General features: G+C 41.2%; 1 protein-coding gene and 1 long non-coding RNA gene across 4 annotated transcripts in view; one reads left to right on the plus strand and one right to left on the minus strand.

Annotated features, from left to right (window-relative positions):
* LOC136837469 (uncharacterized) overlaps positions 1–20,669 on the plus strand; it is a 221,144-nt gene that overhangs the window by 195,064 nt on the left and 5,411 nt on the right. The gene's annotated exons all lie outside the window — the stretch shown is intronic.
* Positions 1,150–20,669, minus strand: part of LOC136837468 (solute carrier family 35 member E2A-like) — a 43,182-nt gene continuing 23,662 nt past the window's right edge. For all 3 annotated transcript variants that reach the window (XM_067102248.1, XM_067102249.1, XM_067102250.1), the window contains one exon: positions 1,150–4,106. In XM_067102248.1, the coding sequence (XP_066958349.1) occupies positions 3,908–4,106 (199 nt within the window). In that variant the 3' untranslated portion in view covers positions 1,150–3,907. The remainder of the gene's footprint in view (positions 4,107–20,669) is intronic.

Raw genomic sequence — 20,669 nt, forward strand, 5'->3', positions numbered from 1 at the left:
CGCAGGCTCATGATTCGTGGGCTCACCTATTCGCGGATTTCTCTATGAAACATATATACACATTATTGGCGGAAATTTCACATATTCGCAGTATTTATCATAAAGAAATATTCACAGATTACTGTATTTTCATATAATTTTTGTGACTAAATGCACTTTTTGTGATCAAACTATTAAAATATTCAGGTAAAGCATTTTTAGAGGGTTTTTTGGTGCTTTGAACCATCAAAATAGGCAGCTATAAGCATTTTTGGAGGGGTTTTAAGTGTTCTTGAGTTTTAGTTATTCGCAGGGGTTAGTGGTATTCATCCCCCACAAATATCAGGGGTCGACTATATCTTGACAATCACGGTTCATCAAGAGAAAACCCAGCAACAATGCTGTGGCTTACAAATCAAGTTATCCCTTCATTTGGGCTTGCTGTCTTACCTTATCATCCTTTTGCAAGGCATAATGTAATTGGAATCCATGTATAACAAATTTATAACTGGATAATCCATCTTCATAAAAGTGGAAGGGACTGGGGAAATTGAAGAAGTTTGGGGGTGAGGTCAGGTGGGAAAAGTATAGAATAGAATATAGAATTTAGGCCAAAGGCCATGCACTGGGACCTATGAGGTCATTCAGTGCTGAAAGGGAAATTGCCAGCAAAAAAGTTTGAAAGGTGTAACAGGTGGAATAACCTCGCAGTTGCACTATGAAACAATTAGGAGAGGGTGGAAAGTAAGATGGAAGAGAGAATATGAATGGATGTACAGTATAAGAAATGAAAGGGGTTGCAGCTAGGGGCTGAAGGGACACTGCAAAGAACTTTGAGTAATGCCTACAGCTCAGGTGGGAAAAGAAGAAAATGGATAGAACAACGGGTTGCAGCTCAGGGTAAATGGAAATTGTAATGAAGTGAGAATTGCCTGTAATGTTCCTCATGAAGCACAGTACAAATATTACCTGGCTATCTTGGCCTCTAATCAAAAGCTCTTGTATCTCACTTCCACACAAGGAACTGCAATAATCTCTACTTATATACAGCAAAACTCTATTACAGGTCCCATTTTTATCTGAGCAAACAATATTTATCTCCCTTTTTCTACAAAATCAATTTCACTCCTTTTTCAATCAGATGATAGGGTGACAAAAATAAGGCAAAAATATAAGTCTAAAATATTTCATTAACTTGGCATACAATAAACAAATGGAATTATAATAAATAATGACTAATTATTGCTCCTTTCACCATAATGTCCATTATCAAACTTGGAATGTATAAACAGTTCCATATTACAGCTAAGAATGAACCTAGAGTATTGAGAATTATTTTTTCATGACAGTATTTGAGCCTCCAGTACAGAATGTGCTATATATATCATTATGAACCAAACACTGACATCTGCATAAATAACAATTGAACACATGAAAAAAGGTTCAAGAAAAATATAATTCTGGTAATATGGGATACACTAGTCCATGAAAGCACCAACAAAACTTATTTGAGAACCTGTGAGAAAGGAATTTCATGTTATTATTCTACTTTACTCTTCGATAAACAGCATTGACAACCTTGATATACTACTAAAGAGAGAGAGAGAGAGAGAGACTGGCTTTTTAATATGAGAGTCATAATCTTGTTAGGGCTAAGCACCAACAGAATGTAAAAAGAGAACCCTGTACTTCCAAAGATACATCTAACCTGAGACACACTACTGCACTTTAAAAACGTTTTCAACAAGAAAAAAATTATATTTCATACGCAGATACTGTATACATACAATACATACAGGAAATAGATCAGAGAAGAAAAAACTCCATCTACCACAGCAAACTTCCAGCCCAAGAAGAACTGAAGGTTAAACAAATCATTTATAACTAACTAACTAACTATCCACAGCAAACGGTGTTTCACCTCATAGGAAAAATAGCATCATCACTGATTCTTTAAGACCTGTTGGTTCTAAATCATCTTCGGAAAAGACACCTGGTTCTGGTTCTCAGAGTACAAAAACGACAAAAAGTAAAATAACAAAACTCGGTTGAAAAGAACTCTACAGGGGATGAGTGGAAGACTGTAATGTCTAATTTGCAAAACAATTCGAAGATGGTTAGCAACAATCAAGGCCCAGTGGCTCAGAATCTTCCATTATTGACTTCGCCTATACTTTTTTATGACTTCTACTCATAAACTTTGGGAAAAACTTATAAACTTCAGGAGAGGTATGTAGTGATGGTTTCGTACAATTGAAAAAATTAATTTTAAGCTGCTACCTTGTCCAAAGCCCAAGTCTACATATAACTTTAGTACAGTAAAGTTTCTGTTTCCTCAGGCATTTTCTCTGAACTATTTCTTCTTGGTATGTATTATGTACTCATATATATACTGTATACCTAAAATTGTGAATCATTTACAAAAAAATACTGAACCTATAATTATTAACGAAATGGCTTAAAAATTAAAAAATCCAATATTTACAAAATAAATAGTAATAAATTCAACAAACAATTCTAATAAGACATCATTAAACTGAAGGAGGAAAAGAAGTACTCAAAAATGTGTAATGGAATGCTCTTGAGACTAAAACAATCAAAACTGTGCAAACAGAAAATTACACAAATAGCTATCTACCATCCCAACACCCCGCAAAACACACTATGATGCCCAATATGTTTAAACATGGTTCATTACACGTCTTCACTAAACTAAAAATCAAATATCTAACAGCTAAGAAAACCATTAACATCTTTTTTATTGTACCCACATGGCCCAAGGGATTATTATGAATTCAGAACAGCATCTAACCTACACAGATCTTGTGAAAAGTAGATTACTGTAAGTGTTCCTAACACTTATTTTTGGCATCACAGCTGTTAGGAATTCTGCTAATAGAGGCTTACAAGTAAAAATGTATTGTTACACTTCATACTTTCAAAAGAAAACTTCTATAATCAGAAATTCAGTGTATTGGAAAATGCATTTTAGACACCCTTACAATTAACAAACCAAAAAGAAAACCTTCATAAACTCAACTATGTATTAAAGACAGCCTTGCTGTTAACAAATCAAATGTAAAATAACAACTTCCTAAAAATGTGTAAGGGAATATCTTTAATCAGGCTTACTTTAAATGATTTAAAACAGTGCATTACCTGTAGAATGTGGACAACTGCAGCTTTTTTTTTTAAACTCAATATTACATCAGTCCATAAAAATATTCTGTCATAAACAAATACAGTGTTGGTTGCAATGAAGAACGTATAAATTATTTGCTACAGGATACAAAATGCAATGCAAAATAATTAAAACTTGCCAACAAAACAATCTGACACAAAAAACTAAGATATATCCATCATAGTTCTTGGAAAAATGAAGCTGCCCAAAATGCAGTTCTGTATAAAAAATTACTTCAAACTTTTCATTCATGCTCCTTTTTAACAACTCTTTTTTTATACGTGTGAATCCAGACTATTTCTACTCTCAGTTAAAGAATATATTTTAACAAAACTACAATAGGGTTCACTAATAATAACAGCTAAGCAATATTCCATCATAAAACCGACCACTTATTGTTTTATAAAAACAGTTATATTTATACACATCCAACAAATATTATTTGCTGAATTTTTATATGAAGAGTACTAGGAACCTGCCTAGCTCCTAATTCTAAACCAGCAACTATTTCAGCTCAAATTATACCATGCTGTTTGAACATTACAAGGAAACAGCACCTATTAGTACAGTGTTAATTTAAAAGTTACTATCTATATAGCAGCAAGTAAAGTCCAACATATTTCCAATCTCAAAAAATTTCATTTTAAAAACCTAAGCAGCCTCTTCCATGTTTTAAGTACAAATATTACAAATCTTTTAAAATTCTATACAAAAATAAATTTGTAATGACACTAAAATATTCATATTTTATCTAATCACAGAGAGTTTATCTTGAGTGATGGAGAACTGCTCTCGCCTCCTTGCATCCACTTCTCGTGCTTTGCTATATAAAAGAACTCCCGCAATCACAACCCCAGTTCCAACACCACTCCAGAGTGTTACTGGGTTACCAAATAACAGCACAGACAGCCAGATTAAAAACGCTCTCTTCGTTGTATTTGCTACACTGCAAGAGACAGGAGCAGTAGTTTCAATTAGTATCTTATGCACATACACTGTTCCACCATATAAAATTAACATCAAGGAAGATAAAAATATACTGTATGATTATTCTGACTGCTAAGGTTCACATCAGACTTACCAAACTATTTTTAATTTGTCATGCTCCAGTTAAATTTCATAAAGCAGACCCACGTATCTACTAACCTAATGCCTTTAAACATTCTAATTCTTCCATGAATAAACAATTACTTACTAGCTATCAACACTTACAGATGGTCTAAAAAAATGTTTAAGTTGGCTGGTATCAGTGTAATGATAACAGAAAATGCTAATGGCCCTTTCCATTCGCCCTGGAGGAGGGTAGTGCCATCAGTGCACCTTATGCTGTGCACTGTAGGCATTACTTAAGGTTCTTTACAGTGTCCCTTCAGCCCCTAGCTGCAACCCTTTTCATTCCTTTTACTGTACTTCCGTTCATATTCTCCTTCTTCCATCGTACTTTCCACCCTCTCCTAATAATTGTTTCATAGTGCAACATGTTGCAAGGTTTTCCTCCTGTTACACCTTTAAAATCTTAATACTCTCAATTTCTCTTTCAGTATTGAATGACCTCATAGGTCCCAGTGCTTGGCCCTTGGTCTAAATTTTATATTCCTTTCCTTCCTAGAGCTTTCCACTATGATAGAGTGGACGGCCCATACTAAATTAAAAACAATATTTTTTATGTTTGGCCACCATGAATGCATCTACTGTTCACTGTGTGTTATGAATTTTAAGGTGATATGAACTTTAACCAATTGCAAGCCAAAGGTAAATGAATACAAAACTGCACAAGGATTTGTTGCATCTTAACCTCATCAATCACATAAGAGTCCTCATTCACAGTCTTGAATGTACTTAGACATACTATCATGAAAGAGGAAACACACATGCAATACAAGGACTGTAAAAGAGATAAAAAAATAAATAATTAATGGAATTCTCTAAAGAAAACTGAGAGGTGAAGGTCTGAGAACAAAAATAGCTCTCAGCACTGCAGACACACACATATACAGGCCCTGATGACTGCTCAGAATCTAGGAATTCACCCAAGCATGTGCAATGATGAATGCCAATTACATTCGTTAGATACTAATTTTGTGACCACAAACTAGGCTTACTATTAGTGAAAGGTTTACTGTGAAGCATAATGAAAGTTGCAGAATATATAAAAACATATTTCTTGTGACAGACAGGGCTTATATTATTATTATTAAAGTAGTTTAACCAGAACACTGAGCTGACTTTCAGCTCTCATAGGGCTGGCCGGCAGGGCCTATAAAGACAACAGAATAATTCTAACAGATGGTTTTTGGGACTACCTACAATGATCTAGTGTAATATGAAAGATGTGACCCCACAAAGGTAATGAACACAGTATCTGTAAGAGATATGTTCTGCTGTAAGCCATGAAATCTGAGAAAGACATACAACTTCTAACCTAGAAGCAGTCTGATATTATGCCAAAAGTTTACAGTTTTTTTCTGCAATAAGTACCATTTTGTCTTAAACTGAATAAATCTGCTTCCAAGAAGGGTAGATAGAGAGAAAACAATTGCAGAACTAAACACTGAGAATAAACAAGAGACATGCAGAAAACCTGAGGTACAACATATAATATTGGAGAATGCCCAGTAGATATCTGGCTATACAGTAATGAGGATGACAAAATTGTTATAATCCAACCCTTAAAAAAATAATGGTGGTGGAAGTACCACCTGAGTCACAAATAAGAAAATAATGGGCAAGTCAGTAGCTAACATGAACAATTATAACCAAAAAGTGATAAACTCTACCACCATGTAGTAACAAATAAGCAGATAACAGTAGCCTGTGACCTGCCAAAGAGAATTGCTTTTACATACTCTGATGGGGGAAAGAGCAACAATGCTTTTTATCTGATGCCCCATTAACACACAATTTCTTCAATCTCTCATACTATCATGCTAGACCATGACAACAGATGCTTTATCTCCCTGAAAATACTGTATATGCTAAGCTGGTCCATATTTACCCAAGTTTCCACTTAACCCATACAGCAACCACCAGACTCTCCAGAGTCAATGTAAGCAGCCTAAAATTTTTAAATGTTTGATAAATACATAATTAATGTAGGTAAATGTTGAGGAGAGCCTTTCAGAGCAAAAGCGTCTCTGGCAACTCCAAAAACTAGCCTCAGTGGCCAAGCATATAAACTTTTGAAATCAAATATCATACAACAAAGGTAATTAAGAAAGCAGCATGAACACAACTACACTGTTTTTTCTTCCTTATTTCTGCTTTCTACAAAGTTATATCACGGAAAGCAAAATGCGGCACACAGCAGCCGCTTCAGAGAGAAAACAGGTTAAAAATTGCAAAGTTATCAGCATAATGAAAATTTAATTTTTTCTTGAAGATCTTCTTTGAAGACCTCTTAAAGAAAAATTCCACTCCACGAGGTCAAAAGGAAAATTCACTTCAAAGCTTTTGCAACCACAACAACATCACTGTAGGGAAGATGAAGTGTCCCTTGCATAAATAGACAAGTTGGCCTTAGAAACACTGCATCTTGAAACTTGTGCTAGGAGTTTACATGACCTCTCTTGTTTGAGGTGTTACCTCATGCTTAATACCAGCTACAACTAAAAGAACTGAAATTATTGTTTTTCCGTTTATCTTTATTGCCTGCCTAGATCAGTATGAAACAAATTTACTTCCTTTAAAGTCTGGTGTTTTTCTGAAAACTAGCTGATATTACAGTACCAAGAATGGATGCGTTATGAATTACAGTATGTTTTTGTCCTAAACCTAAATGGCTGTTTATCACCTAAGACGAATCGGTCATTTAGTTTGGGACACTGGGTATCAACCTGCCCAGGATGATGGTCACCAAAGGGTCATCTTGACAGTCATTTTCAGATATACCGTGTAGTAAATACAGTAAACCCCCCGTATTCGCGTTCTCATGATTCGCGGACTCACGGATTTCTCTTTGGAATGTATCTACCCATTATTTGTGGAAAATTCGCCCATTTGTGGAAATTTCACTAAGAAATATTCACTAAATATGATATTTTATGATAAAATAAAGTTTGTTCATACTTACCTGGCAGATATATATATAGCTGTATTCTCCGAAAGGGACCGACAGAAATTCAAAAACTTCACGGCTGCGCCAGTTGGACCAGAGTGGTTAGTACCCATTCCGCCCGCTGGGAAGGCGGTATCAGGAACTCATTCCATTTTCTATTCAGATTTTCTAGAATCTAGAACTACTGTCTCCTGAGGGAGGAGGGTGGTACTATGATTATATATATCTGCCAGGTAAGTATGAACAAACTTTATTTTATCATAAAAATATCATTTTTGTTCATGACACTTACCTGACAGATATATATATGGCTGAATCCCACCATTGGAGGTGGGAAGAGACAGAATAAGTTTAGGAAACAAACATATGTAGGCGATTGGCGCCTTGGTTCCTTACCTGTTAGCATTGCTGACTTAATTGATTACTGTCACCCAAGTCTGCTTCTGCTTTACTAGAGACTCCAGCGGTAGGGACCTATAAAGCTGGTGAAATCTAGATGATCTGTCAGCAGGCGAGACCACAATGTGACTAGACCATATGACCTTACTGTGAGGCAAGCGACAAACAGAAACAACCACCTGACCAAGCCTAGTTCGTCATGAATAAATAACATAAACTAAGGACTGGGACGACCACCACTGGTGGAGACCCAACAACCATAAAAAACAACACATCTAATATATTTAAAAACACACATAAACAAAACTAAAGGAGGGATGATGAGTCGCTTTCTGCCCCAAGATCATATTTGCGAAGCGTAAGGCCCCAGCCCCAAATTCTCATGGGGCGTCTTTGCTTCCGTAAGATAAAGAAGAAGCGAAGACAGGGTGCTTAGCCAAAAGTGGCAACCAGAATGTCACTGAGACTGGTTTTTCTGGAAAGCCACTGAGGTAACAATGGCTCTCACTTAGTGAGCCTTGACCTTCAAAGATCTCAAATCCTCATCTAGCACTGGAATGGGCGTCTATGATGGTGCTTCTTAAAAAAGAAGCATGGGGGCATTCTTGAGAGTATATCAGGCCTCTTAACCGAGCACCAAAGATTGTTAGAAGGACCTCTACAATCACTGGGTCCTCTGTAAGTAAAATTTCAGAGCCCTGACGGGGCACAGGGTTCTCTCGGTTCTTGCCCAGTGATGTCCGTCAAGCCCTTAATTTGAAGGACCTGGGCCAAGGGAAGGCAGGGTTTTCATTCTTGGCAAGAAACATAGGGCTCAGAGAGCAGACTGCATCAGGGCCTCTAAAACCTATAATCTTGCTGATCGCTTGAAGTTCACTAACTCTCTTACGCCCGTCGCCGAGCAGTTAGGAAAATAACTTTTTAGTTCGTCCTTGAAGGAAGCAGAATGCAAAGGTTCAAATCTCTTGGACATCAGGAATTTTAGAACACATCTAAATTCCACGAAGAAGGTAACTTAGGCGGCTACCTTAGAGCGTCTCAAAAGACAGAAGAATCATGAAGGTCTTTGTTGTCCGATAAGTCAAGGCCTCTATGCCTAAAGACCGTGACAGCATACTTCTGTAGCCTTTGATGGTAGGGACTGCCAGCTTTAAATCCTTTCTCAAATAAAAAGGAAGTCTGCTATCTGGGACACAGAGGTTGTGGTAGAAATTCCCTTAGTTTACCACTTCCTAAAAATGACCCACTTTGACTGGTACACTGCACTGGAGGAGGCTCTCCTGGCGTTGGCGATCGCCTTAGCCACTGGTTTAGAAAAACCTCTCGCTCTGAGCAACTTCTCGATAGTCTGATGCAGTCAGACTCTCCAGAGCGGGAAGGTTTTGTGGTACCTCTCGAAGTGGGGTTGTTTGAGAAAGATCTGTTCTCATAGGAAGAGTTCTTGGAAAATCCACCAGAGACATGACCTCTGAACCCTCCGCTGAAGGCCAAAGGGGCGATTAATGTCATTCGTCCCTTCTGAAACTACAAACTTCTGATGACTTCCCCCAGAATCTTGAATGGGGAAAAGGCATACTAGTCTAGACCCTTCAGTCCCAGAAAGGCATCTACTGCTAGGGCCCCGGGTTAGAGCACTCTGGAGAGCAGTAAAGAGGCAACCTTGTGGTCCTTGAAGTTGCAAGATGTCCACCAGGGGACGTCCCCAAAGCTTCCAAAGCTCCTGACACACTTCAGCGTTCAGAGTCCACTCTGTTGGAAAAGAAGCTGATGCTGCCGACTGAGAAGGTCAGCAGCGTGCATTCTGACCTGCTCTGAAGCGTGAGAATGTCACCTGGCGAGAATGTACCCACAGAAGGATCTCTTTGGCAATCAACAGGGACCGAGAATGAGTACCTCCCTGTTTCTTGAAACAATGCCAGGAATTACAATGGTGTTGTCTGAGTTGACTTGAATTACCCGGCCTGCAACTTGATCTTGAAAATCCTGAAGAGCTAAGAAAATCGCTTCCAGTTCTTTTAGATTGATGTGCCAGGACACCTGTTCCCCTTTCCAGGTGCCTGACACCTCCTCCCCCAGTGTTGCTCCCCATCCCGACATGGGCGCGTTGGAAAACAACACTAGGTCCAGGAGTTCTGAAGAGAGAGAGACCCCTTCTGCCAACTGCAATCGAGCCACCACGAAGATGGTCCTTGACAGAGAGAGATCTGAGAGCTCCTCTAGATCCTCCTTGTTCTTCCAGTTGTCAAAATAAAAACTGGAGGGGTCTGAATGCAACCTCCCCAGAAACAAACTTCTCTAGTGATGAAATGGTCCCCACAGACTCATCCATTCCCCTCACGAGCATGTTTCTTTCCCCAGGAAGGCCAGAAACTTTTGCACATGAAAGCAGTGCTGCTGGCGTTCCTGGGATGGAAGGCTCAAAACCACTGAATCCATCTGAATCCCCAGATAAAAAGAATGGACTGGGAGGATCAGATGTGATTTCTCTAAATTCACAAGAAGTCCCAGGGACTTTTTCAGCTCCAAAGTTGAATGTAAGTCCTCCAGACACCTTTCTTCCGATGAGGCTCGAATGAGCCAAAAAGTCCAGACAGCGCTGAGATCCTTATGCCCGCAAGATGAAGCCACCGAACAACGTTCCTCATCAGGACTGGTGAACACCATGGGAGCTGTGCTCAGTCAAGATCAGAGGCTCTGAACTGGTACACTCGTCCCCCAGGACAAATCTCAAATACTTTCTCGACCGAGGATGAATGGGGACATGAAAATAAAGCGTCCTGGAGGTCCAGAGGACCATCCAATAAGCCTGGTGCGCGCATTGATAACAGACTGAAGGCGTCTCCATTTGAACTTTTCTTTGAAGACAAAATTGTTCAGTCTGCTGACGTCAGGACTGGTCCCCACCCTGACTGTTTTGGAACCAGGAAGAGCGATTGCTAGAAACCTGGAGACTCCCAAATCCAGGACTCAGCTCTATGGATCTCTTCTCGATCATTTCTTCCAGCAGATCTAAAAAGGATCTGTTGCTTCTCCCAACAGTAAGAATGCGACAGATCTCTGGGAGTTGAGACACAGGGGTTTTTAGAGAGCATCCTGTAACCTTTCTTGATTACATTGAGGACCAGGAATCAATCCCTCTTACTTTCAGGCTTCGAAAACAAGAGAAGCCTGGCTCCTACTGGTGTCTGGAGGTGTAGAAAGTCACTTCTTGCCCCTTTGGGAAGAAGGGCTCCGCCTCTGGAGAGGCCTCTTCCTGCATGAAAAGGGTCTAGGGAGGAAGATTTCCCAGGCCCTGAAAGGAGCTTCTGTCTCTTAGAGGGTAGTCCCTGTGATAGCGTGGATGGGACACTAGGACGTCTGGAAGACTGTGCAAGGAGGTCCTGAGTAGCCTTCTCCTTAAGGCTGGGCGAGATCCTTGACTAGCGGCTGGGAAGAGATGGCTAGACAGAGGCGAAAAAGTAATTCAGCCCTCTGGACAGGAGAAAAAAACTTTGCTGCAAAATTGCTATAAAGCCCTCTTCTTCCAGGAGGGTTGTACCAAAATCGAAACCAGTTCATCCGCGCCATCTCTGACGGCCTTTGTCCATGCAAGACAGCACACTGGACAGCTCCCCCAGAGAGATAGAATCTGGACTCACAGTCCCTCAAGTCCAAGGCCCCAAGCACCAATCAGAAAGTTAACGACCTCCATAGACTTGAAAAGGCCTTTCAGATGGTGGTCAGTCTCAGAAGCGTCCAGGACACTTTCGCCGAAGAAAGGAGAGACCTCCTCGAAGCATCAATGAGACTTCTTAAAAGTAAGCCTTGAGAGGAAGAAGGAACCCTTGAGCCAATTTCCTCTCCGTCTCATACCACATTCAGCTTTCCCGCTTTACAATCTAGGCGGGAGGTTAAAGGAAGGAAGATTTCCCTTGAGACTTTCTATCTTCCATCAGAGTTGACTTTCTTGAGTGCTTTCATCTAGTAGCAAGAAGTCTTCATTTACAGGAAGCCGGGCGATTTCCTCACCTTGAAGAAACTAACTGCGAAGGGAAAGAGAGGACAGAAAGGCTGAAATTTGTCTGAAATAGCTCCTTCAGCATATTAGCCAAAACCTGGTAGTCAAAGAGAAAGACAACAAAAGGCTGCTCCTGCTCACCGTCTGACTCCTGAGACAAACCTCCCTCTTCGGCCTAGGCGACAGGAGAAACTTCCGGGGCTTGCTAAGACTAAGACCTTTGGGTCCAATTCGGCCAAGAGACCTCTTCTCGTGGGAAGAAGCAGAAGAACAGTCGAACCTTTCGCATAAAAGCGTCTGCATTCAATGCTTCACAAGCTGCAAGCGTCAAACAAAATTTCGTCCTGCCTCACAAAACCGCCCTGGCAGCGTCAAATCAGAATTAAATACGCCTCATTTCTAGGCTCCGTCTCCTTAACAGCGAGAAGGGATGCTAACTGCCTTCATATCCTGGAGAAAGGCAAGCAATATGAAGGAGAAACCCTCTCAGGAGAAGGGCTGCTCAAGATGAGAAGAAGAGAAGGAAGCGTCCTCCTCCTTCTACCAAGAGGCAGACAGCTTTCTTCTTGGGAGGCGGCTGGGGCGTTCAACAACGTCCTCCTAAAGGAAAATCCTCTTCTCAAATGCAGTCGCGCAACCAGTTGGGGAGAAGACTCCCAAAGCACGCTGAAAGAGGAAAACTCGTCCTCCTCAAAAAGCTCCTCTTGAACAAACAGTCCAACCGAGAACTCATGACCCCTTGCGTGGAGAAATATCGGAGGGGCGAAATGCAGTCTTTAAGGACCACGTGCGTAAGCACAAATTATCGAGCAACCTGGGAAAGCGTCAACAAGGCCTGCGAAGGGACACCAGATCTTCACTGTGTCCCGTAACCCTCTTGCAAATTTTCCCACATTATTATTCCTAAGTCCTGGGAGTTCGGCATAAAAAGTCAGGCCTAGAGGCATTATAGGGGACTGATCTGTAGCCCCCTCCATCTGGCACTGGGGATCACTACACTTCAATGCAAGTTTCAATAGCAACACCTTAGACTCCAAAACAATTAAGCTCAAAATCTGCGCAGTGTTATTACAGTCCACAGATGCAATCACAGGGTCATCTGACTCTTCAGGGGAAAGGTGAAGCATTAAAGGATTAACAGGAGTTTGACCCTGACTCCCACCAACCTGACACCTCCTGGAGGAGGACCTCCTTAGTGCAGTAATAGCTCTAACTGCGTCACGTAAAATGTGAAGCCTTCCAATCCAGATCAGGCAGCGATTCACACTCCTTGTTGCGATCATCCAACAGAATACATTCATGCCCCCACATCTCATGCATACTGTGTGAGGTCTGCAACCTTTCAGTAGCCTCTTGACCTTTACAGTCCTTCTACAACACCCCCCTGAAACTAGCAGAACTAGAGCCAGACATCTTGTTCAAGAAATTAGCTAAAACCAAAATCAAATCAGTCCACAGAAGCGTATGCCTATCCACAAATCAAAGTCCAAAAACAAAGACAATCAGAATACTCAATGGAAAAGTTTCCGAAATCCAAAAATTCTAACAAGGTATTGACAACTTGAAGGTGTTGACATGTAAAATATTACAGAGAAAAACTGAATAGAAAATGGGAATGGATTTCTGAAATGGACACTCCCATCAACATCAAGGAATGTTGTACTAACCACCTGGCCCAGACTGCAATGTGCCAGTCATTTTGAATTTCTCTTTCCCTTTCGGAGAATACAGCTATATATATCTGTCAGGTAAGTGTCAATTGAACAAAACTGGATTTTCATCTCATTTTCATAACTAAATGCACTTTTGTGATAAAACTATTAAAATACTCAGGTAATGCTTGAGTTGACGATAATTCGCCTTAGGATAATTCGATTTTGCAATGTTAAAGCAATTAATACCGATCACAACCATTATTTATAAAATATTTTTAAATTTCGTGTGGACGCAGGCAGCAGCGTAATCAGGCAGTGAGAGAAACCAAATTACAATAGTAACGTTATACTCTTGTGTAAATGTGTACAGCCATAAACGACCAACCAAGAAACTGTTGTTTTGCTATATATAAATATGATGTCAATAAAACAGCCATTTACCTGTATTTCCATACCATCGTGCGGTAATAAACAATTACCGTGAGTTAGATACAAATGACGTTAAGCACAACAGGACTGATATATTTTTACATTATAACCTTATTCTTTATGGATAAAAGATTGTCAAAAATATACTGCTAAATTTAAGCTGCAAGTTGTAGCTGGTATATGAGATAATAATGTTCAAGCTGCTAATGACTATATCTTTAAATTATCATGCATTAACAACATGGATGAAACTCAATCCCCTTTTAAAATGGGAGAAAACCATTTATTTTAATCAAAACTACTGGGCATGAAAGAAACACATTACTCTTATTTTTGGTGCCCAATTGTAATAAATACCCTGAAGCTCATTTTATGTATCAAATCAAGTGAAAATAGCGAGCGGAATCTTGAATTTTTACAAAAACAAACACCCCAAAGCGGCCAGGTTAAAGGAATCATCTATTAACAAAAAGATAAATTAATTTCACAACATGACATATTTTAGTTATATTTCGACTTAAAAACACTTCATATAACGAAAATAACTTGCTCCTAATAAATAAAGTATCTAGAGATTCATTTACTGATGCCTCAAGGTGTAAGAGAAGAAAAGCAACTCTTTGATTGAGTTAAATGCAAAAAATAAACACCGAGCCTAAACATTTCCAAAACCAAAACATTGATGATTGCTATGATGGAATTTATAATACAAAAGCCCAATATAAGAATATATACAATATTAATGGATACAGTGAATTAAGGCATAACATTTTAAAAGATCCATGGAAAATGCATATTTGTTGACTTTGTTTTGTATATGATATACAAATGTAAGTACAGTATAATGTGAGGCTTGCTACCGTGTATGTATATAATATTACTATAGTGTAAGGCTAAAGCTAATTCTTGTTTGTTACTCAATTTCTCTTTAATGTATTTTCATTACATAAGTCACTTTGCATGAAACTCAAATTAGCTGATATTAATAATTCCATATAGTGTATGTAAGACTATATTTTATAGTGTAGGCTGGACTACCATGTGTATACAGTAAGATCTACCGAATACCCCTAGTGTAGGCTAGGCTATGCTCAAGATATGTTTTAGTATTTCTTTTTTTTCCAACAGATTCGATATTTTCATAATAAAATAAAGTTTATATATATTTACCCAGTAATTACATAGCTATTAGTTTCTTTTAACCGGCAGCTCAAAAATTTTGAAAATTGCAGGTCAATAGTTTATTATGGTTATGGCGACATGCCACACCCACTCTCGGGTGTAAGAAGGTACAACATGGTAAACCTTCCAACTTGTTTATGATCTATGCCCAAGTGAGGGGAGGAGGTGGGCTCTGATTATATAATTACTGGGTAAAATATATATAAAACTTTATTTTATTATAAAAAATATCATTTCATAATAAAATAAATTTTTGAACATACTTACCTGGTAGTTATATATATAATCTTAAGTCCCTGGCGTGGAGGGTCAAATTTCAAAACATCGTTGGCAATCGCCCGATCGGTGTTCAATAAACCACCTGTGGTCCCTTACCTGGAGTACCTGGAACCATTCCAACTATTCCCTCAGATCTTCCATGCCCCTAGTCTCTAGAGGGGAGGAGGGGGGAATTTAATTATATATAACTACCAAAGTATGTTCAAAAATTTATTTTATTATGAAAATATTTTTAAACATCTAACTTCACCTGAACAAAATGATCATCTGATTAAAATCAATTTGGTGGAGGTCAGTTCAATCAGCCAACATCATTGGAATTTCAACATTAATAAGCAGAACAAGGGTAGGTCCTTACCTGGATTAAGGAAGCGGCTTCAATGAACTCCCCCCCTCATATGTCTGCATTCCTTAAGAGATCAGCGATCCACCCAGGGGCTGAAAATCTCTAGGGGCTGTCAGCGATTGTATAACCTCTATGACTAGACCTCCTCTCAATATCCTTGTTCCAGGTGCTACCAAGGAACTTTCATCCCAATGATTGCGGAAGACTGCGTCCAGTCTTCACAAACAACCATAAAATTCTCAATTCCAAAGGTAAGAAAAAGGGTATTGGTTTATGGGATTGTAGGGGTATTTCCCCTCCCATTACTGAATTAGATGCTATAAACGGACCCAGCGTATAGCAATCTTCATAATGTCTGGACTTGTTTTAGATAGTGAGAGCAAATACTAACTTGCTTCTCCAGAAGGTCGTGTCAAGATACTCTGCAGGGACCTGTTCTGTTTAAGAGCTACAGAGGTTGCTACTGCCCTGACCTCGTCGTCTTTACTTTCAGAATCTTGTGGTCTATCTCTCTACATTCCATATGTGCTTCTTTTTATCAACTGTCTGATAAAATAAAACAGAGCATTCTTCGACATCTGTACAGAGAGCTTTTTGACTGAGCACCAAAGCCCTTCTGAATTCCTTCTTAAGTCCTTTGTCCTATCCAGGTAGAGCCTTAGAGCCCTTACCGGAATAGGACTCTCTCTCTCCTCCCCTGTTATGTCCGTTAGATTCGGAATCTCGAGCGTTCTGGGCCAGGGTTGTGATGAGTATTCATTCTTTGCAAGGAAGCCTAGTTGCAGTGAACAGATTGCCTTGCCTTGTCTAAAATCTATATTCTTGCTGAGAGCATGTATCTCAGTAACTCTTTTGCTGCAGAACTGACCAGAAAAGAGTTTTCATGGTGAGTCCATTAAAGATGTCCTCTGTAAGGGATCAACCTACTCTATGAGGAACCTCAGGACCACGTCTAGGTTCCATGCTGGTGAGTTCTCTATATACAAATTTGGGTTACAGAGATATTGGAAGAGGACACATGGTTGTCCTTGCCAACCTCTAAATACCTCCCACTTGGATTGGTATACCTTAATGGTGGATAACCTCCTTGTTTTTATGATAAGCGCATGGCTACCTCCTTGAAAAACTTCTGGCTCTTATGAGGTTTTCCATAGTCCGAAAGCAGTTACTATTAGTGCTTGTAGGTTTTGGTAATATCTTTCCAAGTGGGGTTGTTTGAGTAGATCTACTCTCTGAGGTAGGCTACTCGGGATGTCCACCATCCATTCCAGTACCTCTGTGAACCAATCTCTTGTCGGTCAGTAAGGAGTCACAAGGGTCATTCCGGTCCTCTTGTGTGACACAAATTTTTTTTTTTTTTCAGTATCCTTGTGTATTATCTTGAAAGGAAAATGCATACACGTCAAATTGGACCAGTCCATCAGAGCAGCGTCTATGTATGTCGTCTCGGAATCTGGTACTGGAGAGCAGTAAGTTTCCAGTCTCTTCGTTCGCGCTGTGCGAGAGATCCATGCACTGGCGTCCCCAAAGTCGCCACATGCTTCTGAAGACGTCTGATGTAGCGTCCATTCTGTTGAGAGGACTTGATTTTCCCTGCTCAGAATGTCCGCCCTCACATTTTTGTCCCCTTGAATAGAGCGGGTTACTAGTTTGACATTCTTCTCCTTGCCCAGAGAAGAAGTTTCTCTTATTATCTAGTATAGAGATCTGGGTGGAGTGCCCCCTTGTTTGCTAATGCAGGCCAACGCTGCCGTGTTGTAGGCTTTGACCTGCACCTCTCTGTTCTCCACTGTGTTAGAACTCCCTGAGAGCTAGAAGAATTGCAGTTAATTCCTTCTGGTTGATGTTTCACTTCTCCTGCTCTCTGGTCCAGGAGCCCGAAACTTTTATTTCTTTCCCTAGTGTTGCTCCCAGTCTGAATCCGGTAGCGTCGGAGAACAACACTAGGTCTGGAGTTCCTCTGATGTAGAGAAAAGGCCCTCCTGGAGCTTGACAGGTCGTTCCACCACTCTAAATATGGCCTTATTGGTTCCGAAATGGGGATGCACTTGGTCTCCAGTTCTGTTCCTTGTCCCGTTCTGATTTAGATGAAACTGTAACGGGCATAGAATTAATCTTCAGAGGAAAACAAACTGTTCTAGCGAGGAAAGGGTCCTCAGCAGACTCATCCATTCCCTCACCAGCATGTCTGTCTTCTTTAGAAAGTCTAAAACTTTCTTAAAAGGCTTGTCCTTCTTGCAACAGAAGGAAAAGCCCGAAAATCCTGACTCTGAATCTTCATCCTAAGGTACAGAACCTCTTGGGATGAGATCAGCTGAGATTTCTCTCTGTTTATCAGTAGACCTAATTCTTACCCTGAATCTTGGTCTGAAGATCCTCCAGGCAGCGTGTGTGGGAAGGAGCTCTGAGGCCAGTCGTCTATACAAGGAGATTCCGATGTCTCTCGTGTGAAGAAAAAACCTGCTACATTGGCAATCATCCTTGTGAAAATCTGTGCTAGGCGGCGATGCCAGTGCATCTTGCGTCCTGAGCTACCTCCGTCTTGGCTTCCTAATATCTTGACGCTTGACGTCCTGACGTCCAATGCGTCGCTTGGCGTCTCCCATTCGATGCTTGTCATCATGGTGTTTCACTCCTAGATGCTTGGCGCCAGTGCATCCAGCGTCTAGAGTTTCATTTTCACTCGTTCAGCGTCTTGAACCTCTGGACGTCTAGCTTTAGTTGGGCGTCTGTTATCCTTCTTCTCTCTACCTGGTTGTCACAACCAGAGGAAGACAAAGTCTGCTGCATATTTTGCAGTAAAGCTATCTCTCGGGGCTTCCTGCTGTTGTGGGACAGGCTGGGGAAGCCTCAAGTATGGGAATTATTTCCTCCTCATCATCAATAATGGATCGTGGAGAGGGTTCAGCAGACAGTAACAATCCGAAGGAGGAAGAGGAGGATGTACGGAAGGCAGCACAGCGTCCACCACGCTCTTGCTGCCTGGTATCCTGACTGAATAGGACTTTCTATGTTTTCTCTTAGTAGGAGCTACCCTTGGAGCTGGAAGGGAAGAGCTCCGGGCTGCTCCTGTGGCTACAACCTGGAGCCTGTGAAGTCTTATCATGATGTCCCTCAATGGGGTAACTTGCTCTTGAGAGGTCTCGACTCCGGCGTCAACCTTGCCTGGCAGGCCGAAAACAGAGAGCCGAAACTGGAAAAAAAACTTTTCCGTGGACGAACCTCAGAAATTTATTGAAGTTGGTGCAAGGGAATGTGGCTCACGCATCCTGGAGGTCCAGTGAGGCCATCCAGTCATGCTGTCTGACGCTGCTAGAACCGATTTATCGTTTCCATGGCGAACTTTGTTTTCTGCACAAAGGAAGTTGAGTGCACTCCACGTCTAGCACCGCTCTCCAACCCCCAGCATTTGGGGACCAGAATAACCGATTGTAGAATCCCGGAATTTCGGATCTTGAACTCTCTCTATATTCCTTTGCAACATCATAGACACTTGTTGCTGTAGAGCCTTTGCCTTGGTTCTGTCGTTGCATTTGTAGAAAGGTCTGTGTCTTGTTACTAGAGGGGGTCTCCTCAGGAAAAGGATCTTGTACCCTCTTACACGCAGCCCTTTGTTGTTGGAGAAAAACAGGTTGAGCTTCACTGTCATTAGTAGTGCCTCTTCTGGAGTTCAATTCCACTGCCAGATGATGAAGAGTTAGAGGAATTTATTTCTGGTGATAGAAATTCATTTCTCGCTATAATGTGGTTCGGATTCCACAATAAGCTGTAGGTCCCGTTGCTAAATCTGTTGGTTCTTAGTCTTAAAATCGTCCTAATCCTTCAGGCCAGCCTAGGAGAGCTGTTAATCAGCTCAGTGGTCTGAAGAAAAACTAAGGTATTTTTGACTGGACGTGACCCCATTAGCCAGGAAAGAGCAAAGATGGGCCCTCTTCTTGATTCCGCTGAGAAAAGCGCAGCTAATTCGTTGGAACCATCTCTCCAGTCCTTTATCCATAGAGACATCAGATATATGAGTTCTTCAATGTCCAGTCGTGTTGAATAATTCCATCTTCTTCCTAAAGCTCCCAGATCCAGTCAGAATAAAAGACCTCAAAGACCTTAAAAATTCCTTTGAGGGGTGGTCAACTCTGATGTTGACCAACAAAACCGTTTTCCCCATGGCCACTCGGCGAGAAGAGTCAACAAGATTCGAGAAGTCTCCTGGGAAGAGAGCTATTCGAGGCGAGCGATTCTCTAGTTTGATACTAAGCGCTAGACCTCAGCTAGTTTGGTTGGAGGAAAAGCAAAGGCTGTCTTTCATTGTTTCTTCTTCGAAAGCATCCATCCTTCTAACTTTTAAGCTCTCTTGGAAACAAAACCATCTTTGTAAATGCTGCCCTCTTAGACGCCTTTCCAAGAGTAAATTCTGAAGGCGGGAGGGCGAGGAGCAGTCGGGATAATTTCTCTAAAAACTTCCGAAGATATCTTCATAAGTCTTTTCAAGTCTGATGAAAGCTGATGGCCTTTATATTGTCTTCGTCAGAAATCTCTACAATAGGATCACAGGAGAATGCGGGATATCATCATTCTCTTTTTCCGATTTTCCGAAGACCGAAATAGCGGCGTCTTTCAAAAATATTATCATGGCGCCGGCGTCCCAGTCTTGACGCCTGGCATCTTGGCGTCCATTTCTTAAAGCAACGTCTTGGCTTGGCTTCTCGCGCCTGGCGTGTTGGCGTCCTGGCCGACGCCCGGCGTCCTGGCGTCCAGCTTCCCCGCGCCCGACGTCCTGGCGTCTAGCCTCGGCGCTTGATGTCCAGGCGTCCAGTTTCTGATGCCTGGCGTCCTGGCGTCCAGCTACCGGCGCCCGGCGTCCTGGCGTCCAGCTTCGGCGCTCGGCCTGGCGTCCAGCTTCCTCCTGGCGTCGGACTTCTAACGCGTTAGCTGTCCGCCAAACCTGGAGGTTACTTGAGAACTGGCGCCTGCGACATCGGTCCAAAAGCTCAGGTTGACGTTGCCATTTCTGGGCGGAGCGCCAGTGCATCCCGTGTCCAGAGTTACCTCTGCGATTGGGACTCTGCGTCCGTCGGCGAACGAGAACAACATTACCTGCTTTCCTATGGCGAGGCGGCGTCCTGGGCGTCAACAGGTACGCTCGAGGGGCGACTGCTCGGTAGCTAAACCTC

Source organism: Macrobrachium rosenbergii, chromosome 59, assembly GCF_040412425.1.
Source record: "Macrobrachium rosenbergii isolate ZJJX-2024 chromosome 59, ASM4041242v1, whole genome shotgun sequence".
Classification (NCBI taxonomy): Eukaryota; Metazoa; Arthropoda; class Malacostraca; order Decapoda; family Palaemonidae; genus Macrobrachium; species Macrobrachium rosenbergii.